This window comes from Xenopus tropicalis, chromosome 4, assembly GCF_000004195.4.
Source record: "Xenopus tropicalis strain Nigerian chromosome 4, UCB_Xtro_10.0, whole genome shotgun sequence".
NCBI lineage: Eukaryota > Metazoa > Chordata > Amphibia > Anura > Pipidae > Xenopus > Xenopus tropicalis.
In genome coordinates, this window is record NC_030680.2 from 95,676,022 (window position 1) to 95,688,948 (window position 12,927).

The 12,927-nt window shown below is 36.4% G+C and overlaps 1 protein-coding gene across 2 annotated transcripts in view; it reads left to right on the forward strand.

The window, feature by feature from the left end:
* The first annotated feature begins 12,492 nt into the window (after positions 1-12,492).
* elavl4 (ELAV like neuron-specific RNA binding protein 4) overlaps positions 12,493-12,927 on the forward strand; it is a 62,787-nt gene continuing 62,352 nt past the window's right edge. Inside the window, exon 1 of one of the 2 annotated variants that reach the window (XM_012960493.3) lies at positions 12,493-12,765. In XM_012960493.3, the coding sequence (XP_012815947.1) occupies positions 12,718-12,765 (48 nt within the window). In that variant the 5' untranslated portion in view covers positions 12,493-12,717. The remainder of the gene's footprint in view (positions 12,766-12,927) is intronic. The other variant, XM_012960489.2, reaches the window with a different exon arrangement.

Consider the following 12,927-nt stretch of genomic DNA (forward strand, 5'->3'; position numbering starts at 1 on the left):
TAGTTCGGATATGAACATTTTGTGACTTTCGGATCGCCAATACAATATTATCGTGACTATTATGATTTTTTTGTGACATTTTCGATCATCAGACATTATCGTATCTAATCCGAATTTTACCCATTTCGGGATTCGAACTCATACTTTAATGAATCTGCCCCTAAGTAATTGTCCCCTTAGCTAGTGGGACCAAATAAGTAGAATAATGCAGCATTCTGATGAAAGTATATACATTAGAATTTTATTCAGCATGTAAAACTTAAGAAACAGTAACACTACCAGTGACTAGTACAGTAATTATCTTTTGATTTCACAAGTACTCATTAAACCTGAGAAATATACAACACTTAAGTAGCATTGCGTCACAAAGCCTTTGAAGCAGCCAAACAATATCATCAGTGGAGCATAAAAGAAGCTGTTAAAACAGAAGTAAATCTGGTTATACACATTTTCAAGTCAGACTGGTATTGTCCTGGGTGAAGGGGAAAAAAAATCATATTTAAACACAATTCTAATAAGTATGATTAAAAATAAAAACTCCAACATAATAAAACTTCATCTTGGAAGAAAGAAAAGTATAGTAAGTTTTTCCTTCAGCTATGATTTAAAAAGTGTCACTAGGCATTAAAGGCATATAATTTGCTTTTGAGCAAATAATATACAATTAAAATGTATTTATATTTGGGATGCATGTTTTATAAACTGTTCACCTCCTGCATTTTTTTAATTGAATACCAATTTTCATTCATAGGTGGGTGGAATTCTCTTAGTCTTCAAGGCATTACAGTGATCAGGTTTAATACAGGCAGATCTGGTAATTAGTCCTCCTGTGAAGAAATGTGGTTCATTCCCCCAGGGAGTATATTATTTATGCACAATGGGTATTTAGCAGTAGTAAATATAAGGGGAAAGAGGTTGCATAGTGATATGTTGAATGTAACCTTTGCAGTGCATGAAGCATCACTATGTGCTAGACAGAGATAATATTATTCTCAGCTAGAATGTGCTAAAACATAATGGTAGCAAGAAACAAAAAAATAAATAAAAACACCAGTCTCAAATTTTCTTGGTTAAAAAGGGGGCAAAAACTTGGTAATACAATTACTTACTTTGCCTTGATACAGAGAGAGCAGATTATACTGGTGGGTTTGACTAAGCTGTTAATTTGCCACAAAAAGAATCTTTTAAATAGTGTCTGTTTAGGCTATTAACATATATAGACTTTGTTGTTGTTGCTGAATGAATTGAAATCTTTTGGCTTAGCATGCCTCATCTAAAGTCATATCATGACTATGTGCCAATTATACACCTCATGCGTCTCATGTTTTTCCTTCTTATTTGGGGATTGAAAGGCTTTGGAAGGCAATAAGTAAAAGTTGCAAGCTGTCAGTCATTAACAATTTTAAACTTGTTGAAGCAACTGTTCTCTAGTATGGTTTGGCCATACTAGATAAATGGAAGGGCTTTCCTCCTTTTTAGTAACGTGAGACATCATTTATAAAGTGTGTGCTTATGAGAACAAAATGTGACATAATGGTTAAGGGTTAGATACCGTCTAGATTTTTTAGTGAATTGACTTTATTGCATTTGGAGTGCAGAAAAACTGGCCAAAAAAGTTGCATGGTAGCCATGAAAAATGCCTATTGACTTTAATTGCCTTCAATGCATTTTACATTTTTTTTTTTTTTTCATTTCGCACATTTTTCGGCAGTTTTGTAAAAGTGAAACAGATGTATTCATCACAAGTAATTTTGGACATTTTGTTGCCAGATCGAAACATCTCTTGTGTTCTTACTCTGAGGCAGTGGTTTAATTGTTTGATTTTTTGGGGGGAATCAGCACCAGATTTCTTATCCTGGCACCCCGAGGCGACCCCCATTAATCGCACCCCCCCCCCGCACGTGCCCATTTGAACACCCCCCCACAGCGAGAGCTTCTTATGGGAGCAAAATTTTAAAATTTCGATGCAGTGTGGCGTCATGTCGCCCCTCAATTTGTGCCACCCTGGACCCAGGCCTTTGTGGGGGCCTTTGTGGGCCTTGGGGGAATATTTCAGTATTCAGTAATTCAGAACTTCAGACAACTGTAAGGTACAACCTTTTGTTGGTCTATTCTCTTACTTTCAGCTGCTCTGTATTATCTTAAAGGTGCATGTCATTGCATAAGACCTCTTAGCAGAGGCTGCCTAGATAAAGTCTAGCCTCTGTTCAGTTTTAGCTTCTTCTGGTCCAGTCACCTTGGCCTGACTGGGCTAAATTTGCTGTGAAGCTTTGTTCCTGCTAACGCCACCTTTACCTTTTATTTCATCTGGCACCCTTGCTTATGTGGAGCTGTGACTCCTTGCCCCTATGTTAAGGGTGCTGCCCATTACAATAATCAATATTTTTGTTTAGCTCAGGCACATCAGTCTGTAGCTCTAATCAGCTCAATATGTCACATGTGAGAACTGAGGGATGAAATACAGCTCCCTGGAATGGACCTCTAAATCACAGAGTTATAATAATATTGTCCGACTCTGCTACCATATTGATGCTAGTCAAACAATATACAGTAGATTGATGAAAATCTTCTGAGCATTAATTTGTAAATTGAAAATAAGAAATCAAACATCCGTAGACCTCAGTTTAAAAATGAGAATTTCAACATGAATCTATTTTGCTTCTGGGTGACCAGGCAATTACGTTAGCCCTAAAAATGGCATCTCAGGCCACAGTGGCTGTCTTATATACACTTAACAATGCATTGTACATAGGCATGATAAAAGTGTAATAAAGAGCTTATGAAAGTGAAGTAATAGAAATGAGCAGATAGATAATCATTTCGCTGAAAGATTTTAAAGCAATACATGCCATGGATCAAATGAGTCAAGATTCAGCTTGTGCATTTATGTGGAATGTCTAGAAATAGGATCCCCAACCTTTTTACCTGTGAGCCACATTTAAATGTAAAAAGAGTTGGGGAGCAACACAAGCATTTAAAAAGTTCCTGGGGGTGAAAATAAGGGCTGTGATTGGCTACTTGGTAGCCCCTATGTTGACTGGCAGCCTATCAAAGTCTCTGTTTGGCAATACACCTTATTTTTATACAACCAAAACTTGACACCAAGCCCTGAATTCAAAAATAAGCATCCAAAGGGTTGGTGAGCAACATGTTGCTCGCGAGCCACTGGTTGGGGATCACTGGTCTAGAACATAGTAAACTTAAGGAGCGGCTGCTATCTTCAAAACATCACAACAGGATCAAAATGGTGGTGGGGAAAGTCCAGTGAAACAAATCAGTGCAATCAGTGGTTCTTCTGCATATTTATTCTTTGGACAAGAATCACAGTGATTCACCTAAAGCAGTTTCTTTAGCTTCAGTAGGCAGAAAATTCCATAGAAAAATACAAAGAAATGGGTTGGAAGAGAAATGGTTGCAATGTTTAAATACCACATTGCCCAGCTTTCTGGACAAAATATTGAACAAAACTTTATATTGTTAACTTTCAGTTCTGAAATTCTGGTGCATATGTTTCTAAAGTTAACATGGGTCAGAAATGATTGATCCAGATGGCCAAACTTCCCCAAGTGCAGCCACAGAGAATTACATTTTCACTAGAAACCTGATTCCTGTTATCTAGTCTACTTCCTGCTTTAGAGCAGAAACAGTGACAATATCTTGCATGCCAAATGTACAGAGCATATGCTGGACTTTGCAGTCCTAATCAAATCACTGAGCTCTCTGCCAGTGTAATGCAATAACAGATTATTAGAGTTAACTAATACAATTATGTCTGGAAGACACATGCAAGTGGATAAGATCCATAAAATAGCTTATATTTTGAGAAAGAAGGCTATTATTTGAACTTGTACAGCATTCTTGGTAATCCTGCCTCTGCCTGTAGGATGTTCTGGGTGTTTGGCCAGTGTAGTTGAGCTGTAATAAAAGTCTTGTACAGTTTCCCAATTAAATGATACTGACACTGGGAAAATACTCTGCTTTTGTAAGTAATTGTTGCTTGAAGTCCTAAACCTGACTGTTCCTAAACCTGACTGTCCCTTCTGAACCTGTCAGTTATAGCTTCTAATGCTAATGGCTGCCGCTGCGCAAATATTGCATTAGTGGTGGGGTGTTCAAATGCCTAATTATTTCTCTAGCATAGTGATAGCCCTTTTCTCTGTATGTGTGTGTGGGGGGAAATGGCAAATCGCTGACTGCCATTATTGCAGCCTGCCTGTAATAGTTTGATACCAGATTCTAAATAACCCGCATCTTAGCCTGCTTTTTGTTTCTATTTTGCAGGGGCAAAATAACCTATATCAACAAATCAGGTGGCGTCTCCTTTTAAAAAGAACACATTTGTTACTAGCACAAAATAATGAAATCAAGTATGGATAAAAATTATGCTTTAAAGGGACACTATACACCTATTTGCCCATTGTTTTAATTAAGAAATATGTATGATCTTTGTTATTTCTGGCACCAGACAAGAACATGCAGCTATTTTCACTTTAGCACTTCCTGTCACTTCCTGTCCCACAGAGCATGGGGGATCTAAAAAAAAAAAAATTAAGTGTTTACTGAGAAGCCCTTTGATAATGAGCTTCTCAATGGCTTCTGCTTAGAAAAAAGAGGGTTTTTTTTTTTGTTTGTGTAAAGGTAGAACAAAAGCCTTGTTTAAAAAGGGGGAGGGCAATGTTTAATTTAAAGTCTAATTTTCAAATTAGTGCTTTAAAATATCTAAAACATAGATACAATCTTTTTTATAATAAAAAATAGGCTGAATGCATTTTAAACACAAGTCCTATATACTGTATTGTGCTCATTTTTAGTAAAGGTGTTTTAGTAGTATACTGCACATATTAGGACTAGTTTATTAAAGGAGTGTAAAATGCAGAGAAACAGTGCAGAGAAAATTTTATTCATAAAAAGCACTTATTCCAGAATTCCAGCAAAATTGCACCTGATACCAGAAGCCAAAATATTGTACAGATTTGTTACTAGATTATTCGCAAATGGTTACAACCTTTGAATGTGGGAAAAGGGAGCATGTGGTTAGATACGGGTGTGCATTTACATGTACTTCATGCCCTTCAATTGTGTGAAAAATCAAATGGCTCAACAGTGAGTACCTACAACAGAAAAAAGCACTGAATACACTGCCTGGTCAAAGCAGATATTGGGCACAAGGCTCTCTTATGCCAGAGTTTACTGTGCCTAGGGTTTCATGCATGAAAGGATGCATTTGGATGAGTTGGCACAAAGGAATTGTGGATAGATTTTAAAGCCTAGCACTGTGCCTAGTGAGCCCTTTTGCCATAAATTTAAGAGCAATAGTATACAGGGTAGTTTCAGACTAGTAAGCCAATATGCCCCAAACCTCCACTTGATTTGTGTGATTCTTTGTTCAATCACACAACACAACAATAACACTGATATACAATTCTAAAAGCTGTGATGTATAAAGCACTTGCAGCATAAATAAGACTGTTTAGTTCATCAAAGAACTTTCTATTGCCTGTATAACGAATAGTCTGGCAATGGTTCTAAAAAATGTAAACATTCTATAAGCAGTGCCAGTGCCCAGCAAACTGCGAAAAAATATCAACTAGCTTACTATCTCCACCATCATGGACAAAACGTTGAAGGGTAAATCCAAGCACGCCGGACAACAGGAAGCTCTCTTAAAACTTAGTCTTTATTCATCCATTTAAAAAAACAAAAACAAACAAAAACAAAAAACAAAAAACAAACAAACTCCACCATCATGGGCCAAACAGTAGAAGTAGATAATGCTGTGGAATTCTGCGTTGCCTAGATGGCCATGTGTTGTTTACATGTCACCAACAACAAGTATGTATTATGTACATACTGTATATTGCTCCTGCCTAAAAAGCTACGCATACCTTCAAAATCTTACATAAAACCACCTACCAAATTATTACTGCACCATTAGTCCATCCGTAAAATTATCACTCAAGGTAAAGGGAAACATTTTTTTTTACATTGCAATTACACTAATATTGTTAGGTACACTAATATTGTTAGGTGCAACATTTTCTTTAATGGGAAAAGTAAGAATTCAATATATAATCTCTTTCTTGGCTTCTAGGAAGGTGCAGCTAGTGCTGCTTGGAGTTCTGGAGTGACTAAGAAGTTCTTTTCTGGAAACTCTCTGAACACAACCCCTGTTGTCTCATTTAGCCCTGCTGTACACCCTCCATGACATCTACACAGGGGTCGATACCCTAGAGATTATGTCATGAGAGTTGGACACACACAGGCAAATGATCCAAGGGAGGTGAGAGGAGGTTCAGCTGCTGTCAGTTTCAGACTGCAATGACCTCCAACACAAATGAACAGCACAGGTTTCATTAATCCTCATCATAGCAAATAAGCATAAAAACAAAGCTTGTATCCTGTATTTTTTCCATAGAAGGAAAATAATCATGTTGTAACAGATATGCACATAAAGGTGGCATTTAAATTACAAATATATTTCAGAACATTTAAATATTTGTGCCCTTGTGCTAAGTCAAATGAATAGTAACATTTTTTAAAAACTAATTTTACACCATATATTATGTCCTTAAAGAGTCAACTGATGAATTTCACTATTACATGTGAAAACCACAGTGACAAATGAGGAAAAGCATGTCTTTTTATAACTTCAATAAGTGGATGACCTCTGTGTCATTTGGAAGAACCCATTCAGTCATCTGCACCTTGAGTATAATTTGCTAAGTGGATCTGTGACTTTAAGAGACTGAAAAAAGTCTCTTTATACCAGTTGAGTTGCACTTAGCAGCGCAGTGAGGCAGATGGTGTAATGTCAATGGGGAATTGTTATTATTGATCAGCCAAAGTATCCTGAGGATGGACGGGTTAGGAGAATTGGAGTAGTGTTACTTGTTTGCCCTCTGATGAATTAACCCATGGTGTTCAGAATAGAGAAAACAAAAAAAAAACCTCTTACACGCACCTGCCAGTGTAGTGTAATTTGTCTGCCAATATGCCGTGTGATTACATTTTATCAAACATTAGGTATGAATAATTTCATTAAATTCTAAGCAAAAACTGTGTAGAAAGTCAGTTAGTGATAGCATTAATGGATGATTGTAATCATAACTTGGAATTAATGGAGTTCAGCACACATCACACAATACTAAAGAAAACACTTGTTGGGATCTGAAGGGCATCAATGAGTAATAGTCAATTTCTAAAACAATTGCTCTCTACACATGATTAGAAATGTTTTAAAATACGATTGTTTTTACAACCATAAGAAAGTATATGAAGTATAGAGAATAGAAGAAAAATAATAATAATAATAATGAGAAGCAGTTTTGCTGGAAAAAATTGGCAACTGCAAACTGGCAAATTCCATGAACTTCTATGGGAATGTTTAGAGTCTGTTTTATGTTTGTGATATGAAAAGGCCTTTCATGCTAACAGAGCTTATGTACAACATCACATGCCCCCTAATAAAGCCTAAAGCCATAAAGATAATTCCTCAATCCTCTGTGGATTGACTTTCCTCAACCTGAACAATACCCTAAAGTGGTTGTTGTCCCTGGTTCAGAAATAGATGTAAAGTAAATAAAGTAAAGTTTGTGGTGCAAATCCAATGTTATATGGTGGCTTTTATTATTTTCCAGACCAGTACAAAAGAACATTCAGCTACTGCTATATACAAATAAGGAAATTGGAGGTGCCAAATAGGCAGCTATTCAGCGCATCAAAAATTTGCAGAGTGAAGAAAGAGTCATGGTCGCGTCAAAAAGGTTGAAAAAAAAGTGTGCACATGAACTAAAAGGCACCTGCATCAAACAAAAGTTGTGTGATAGCCGCGCAAATGAAACAGGACAGATTCACTCATCACTAGTCCGCTAATCATGTGTCACATGCATGTGAATAATTAGCAAGATAGAGCAATCTCTTATTATCTTTATTTGTGCGCATCAACCATGGTTATCTGCTCTACAAAATAAGTGTTTTCTCTTTCTTGAGTAAAGGGTCTGTAAGCCCACACTTCTAGTGGGGGAAAATATTTAGGTCATATGTGACCTTTATAGCTATTTTAAGCTTCTTTTAAATTGGTCTTCTTTTTTCATTTTTTTTGTCTTGTTTTTGAATTAACATATTCTGCTCTACCTCCTTCCAGCAACTTAAAATATTGTTTGACCTCAGCAGCTAAGATACTGATTAACTGTGAAGCTTCAATTTTATCTTTATTCTTGTTTTTTGTAGTGGAAGGACTATCAGGCTCCTCTTAGCCATAACCTCTATGGTTATTCTGTTGAGTTGCTCTCCAAGTACTGCTACTCAGAAGTCATGTTCCAATATCTGGCACTGGCGAGATACAAGCAGGCTGAAAGTTTGGATATCTGGCTCTAAATTTGTAGGATTTATTTGTGTTAATAAACCAGAGTTGTCTACAGAGACATTAAAGTGTAATTTGCAAAACATCCAATGATCCTTGAGTGAAAGTTAAACCTATGATTTTTGTGAATGCTTCAGTTATAAAAAAAGGTTTTCAATATATTCAGTGCACAACAGCAGGGCATTTTGGATCATTTTAACTTTTTTCACCCTAACCTTTCTACTTCTTTTAATGTAGCTTTTTAAATTAGGCCACTTTTTCTGACTTAAAAAAATGAAGGCCAATTGCAAATTGTATTATGAAACCACTGTATACACAATTCACACAATACTTAAAAATCTTTAAAAATAGAGCAGAAAATGATATATGCTCTAACAATTTTACAAGCTAAAAATTAGATAAATATCATCCAAGCACAACAATATCAATTACATTAGATTACCTTTAAATGTATAAAATATAAAAATATGGCTTAATGTTTTATCAGATGTGTTGGGGTATGTAGATAAATACAACCTTAAATAAACAATAAGCTATTACTGGGATATCTAATAAAACGCTAAAAGGCAGACTAGTATTAATATTATGTATCTAAATAAAACATTCTGGAACAATAGGCTGGTTTAAAACATTTACCTTTAATGGTTTAAAGGATGATATTTGCAAATACATATTTCAAAGGCACAAACATACTGCTCCTGGTACTTGACTAGGAAAAAAATTATAGGGGGAATCAAAAGCCTTTACCCACCTAATACTCCTCAAAGATGACTTATGAACGCAAGCGCTAAAAAGGATATAATTCTTTAGCCACTGAGCAGCTTTTTTTTAAAGCATTTGATTATTTAATGGGTTTGTGTCTGGATTCACTTGGATGGGTTGTAACATTCAAATTCCATGTATATGTGACAGAAATTCATGTGATTTTAAGAATTCGGATTCGGTTTGACCAGGCACATGGATTTAGCAGAATATGAATCATGCTGAAAATGGCCCAATCTTGGCCAAATCCCAGACCGAATCTTAGCCCTTATCAGGATGGAATTCTGGGTAAAAAACACCACTTTTTATGTAAAAACCATGGGTATTGTGTCCGAAATACTGCAGTTACAGTCATAAATGGCCTTTTAGGGCCGGGTTTATTAATGCTTGAGCCTCCCATCTACTGATAATATTTTTTTTCCCTTAAGTGGGTTTTTAAAAAAAAAAAATTATCAGGCTTCAGGTGCTGAGCTTTTTATTTTTTTAAAAAAGCTGCTTGTGAGAAAATCAGGTAAACAGAGACAGAAACCACACTTGAGTTCAGGAACTCACGGGTGGCTTCAGTAACCAATTGCTCAAACCTTGAGGCTCAAGCAATATTAAATAAGTCCATAAGTATCTTTCATTACATAACCCCAATAACCTCATAAATTGATCCTGTTTAATAGTGCATTTTACATAAATGATAATCACGAAAGGAAATAAAACTTAGCATATATAATCAAAGGCACAAATTTGCCCAGGTACAGTTACCCATACCAACCAATAAGAAGTACTGCCTGCTGCTCTAAAGGTGTAGCAATCCTCTTCAAACACTATTTATACCAAAGGAGTACCTTTATCTAACGCTTGTATAATGCTATAAATATTTCATGCTGATGCTTCTTGTATACAAATGATAATACAGGTATAGGATCTATTATCTGCAATGCTTGGGATCTGGAGCTTTCCATATAAGGGATCTTTTCGTAATTAAGAACCTGCATACAATAAGCTTGCTAAAAACATTTTAACTTAAAATAAACCTAATATGATTGTTTTGCCACTATTACGGATTTGTTTAGCTTAGTTAAAATTGGGAAGATTTTATCATGGGATACAATTACCTCTGTACAGCATATTCCAATACATCTCTGTGATTTTCAGTGGTATTCTCTATAGAGCTCAGTATAGGTCTTTTATCTGGAATGTTTGGGACCTGGGTTTTCTGGACAAGGGATCTTCCGTAACTTGGATCTACATAGTTGAAGTCTGCTAAAAATAACTTAAAAATAAATAAACCCAATAGGATTGTTTTGCCTCCAGTAAGGCATTGTTTTATTATTGCAGAGAAAAAGGAAATCATTTTAAAAAATCATTTGTTTAAAATAAAGTCTATGGGAGACTTTATTGTGGCTTATAGGTTTCTAGATAAGTGTCCCATACCTGTACCTAGCTTTTGCATTCAGGCAGAATTGAGCACTCTTCGCTATAGTTTAATGTGAATAAACATGGGCCACTTTCATGCAATTCATTGATTTGTGACTGAACTTTATGACCATCGTTTTATGTGAGTGGGCCCCCAAATAAGCAGTTTGCCCTACTAATTCTGGTTGCTGAAGTGTAGACTTCCTAAATAGAAAAACAGGTATAGAAATGACTCTGTACAGGTATCGGACCCCTTATCCGGAAACCCATTATCCAGAAAGCTCCGAATTACGGAATGCCCGTCTCCCATAGACTCCATTTTAATCAAATAATGATTTCCTTTTTCTATATAGAAATAAAACAGAACCTTGTAATTGATTCCAACTAAGATATAATTAATCCTTATTGGATGCAAAACAATCCTATTGGGTTTAATTAATGTTTTACTGATTTTTTTAGTAGACTTAAGGTATTGAGATCCAAATTACGGAAAGACCCCTTATCCGGAATACCCTTGGTCCCGAGCATTCTGGATAATGGGTCCTATACCTGTACTGGCATGTACAGAGAGCTCATGTCCATTTAAGCATGCCTTTGGTATGATCAGTTAGGTGAATGCAATGCAGTCATCTACTGTATGTATATGGCTGAATTGTACAATATGCTGTAATTCAGCCCTTATTACACAAGTAATTACACAAAATAAACCCTCACGGTGAAAAAAGTATATAAACTGCTATAAAATTTTTGCAATAACAGGTAGAACAAATACTATACGCGGCCGGCGGGGGCACCTGCCCTGCACCCCCCAGTCCCACAGAGAGATTAGTTGCCCGATCTCTGCTTCCGTGGGCGACTAATCTCTCCAAAATGCTTTTCCCTTTGTTGCTGGTGGAAAGGTCTATGCATTACTTCAGTTTTCCAAAGTTGCACAAAGTTGCCTGTACGAGGCAATGCTAAGAATTAATGTTATTTACACCAAACTCATATCAAAACTCAGATATTTAAAAGTGCAAAAACAGTGGTAAATTGAAAGGTGGACAGTGCAACTTGCATCTCTAAATGGCACAAGCAGAAGTACTCTATAAATGAGCCTTTAGGGGCACAGTTTTTTACCCCATAGCAATGGTGTCTGTACTTCTCATAAATAAACCCTACCATCCCATTCGAGACAATAACAAGGAATACACAAAAAAAGCACTAAAGAGCAGAACATTTTGATTTTCCATGTCAATTAAAAATATTTCTGGATAATGGGTTTCCAGATGACGGATCCCATGCCTGTACATTGTATGTATTTTGACCTACAGCAAGCTGTCAGAGTAGTTTCAATGACACAGTCTGGTTCTTGCTGATGACCAATGTATGAGACAGTATCTTGTTATGATTGAAAAGTCCTGTACACCAAGAGATATTATGTCCCTCACAACCCCTATGCACTGTAGCTCCAACTGATTGTACACAATTCAAGAGCCAAAAACAAAGCTTTAAATGGACCACGGTTGATGCCAACAATCTATGATTGGCAATCGGTTTGATGTGCACCAGCCTACAGTGAGGATCTGCATTCTGCACTGCTGGAGGAGTAAACTAATTTGCTTTTTTCAGCATGTGTATATTAATGCTCAGAATAAGATCTCACTAAATATATGCATTACATTTTTTAACAGGCGTAAATCAATAAGCAACATTGAAGCAGTGAGTCATGGTAGTTAAAAGGATGTCTGTGTTATGCTGCGACACTCGTGAAATGAGCAGTTCCTAACACAGAGTCTATGGCAATAGTGTGATATAAGGGGTTGTGGAGAGGCAGCAGCAGCTGGGATTGCAAACAGTCAATATACCTGTATCTGCACATCCAACCAAGAAACTCTTTCTCCTCAAGGTTATTTGCATGTGAGCGCTCAAACCACCTGGTGGTGATGCTTTGAATTGTTACTTTGAAAGAATACTTTTAACACCAGCCATGTTTGTAGCAGTGTAACCTTGCAAGAGAGCGGTCCATGCTGCTGAATGCATTTGTACTCTGTGTGCTTGATCAGGGAGAAAATCCAGCTCACTGAATAGAAGCTCTGATGTGCGAACTCTAGGGAATCGTCATATTGACTCTCTTGGAAAGAACAATTCGGCCAGACCCCTTGCAGACGGAGCTTAGCAAAGGCTTCATTTTGTTACTCTCTGGCAAGATGTTTGAAATCACCAGGACCCTTAATGCTGCTTTATTAAATAATGAGGTAACATTTTGGCACTTTGTTATCCGACTCTTAAAATTTTCCATGCTGAAGTATTAACTGCAATAATGAAGAATGATTACATTGTTGTTGGTTTTTTTTTATTGAACGAAGATGAATTAGCCTCATTTAAATGGTAATTTTATGATTTTACAACAAGAAAAA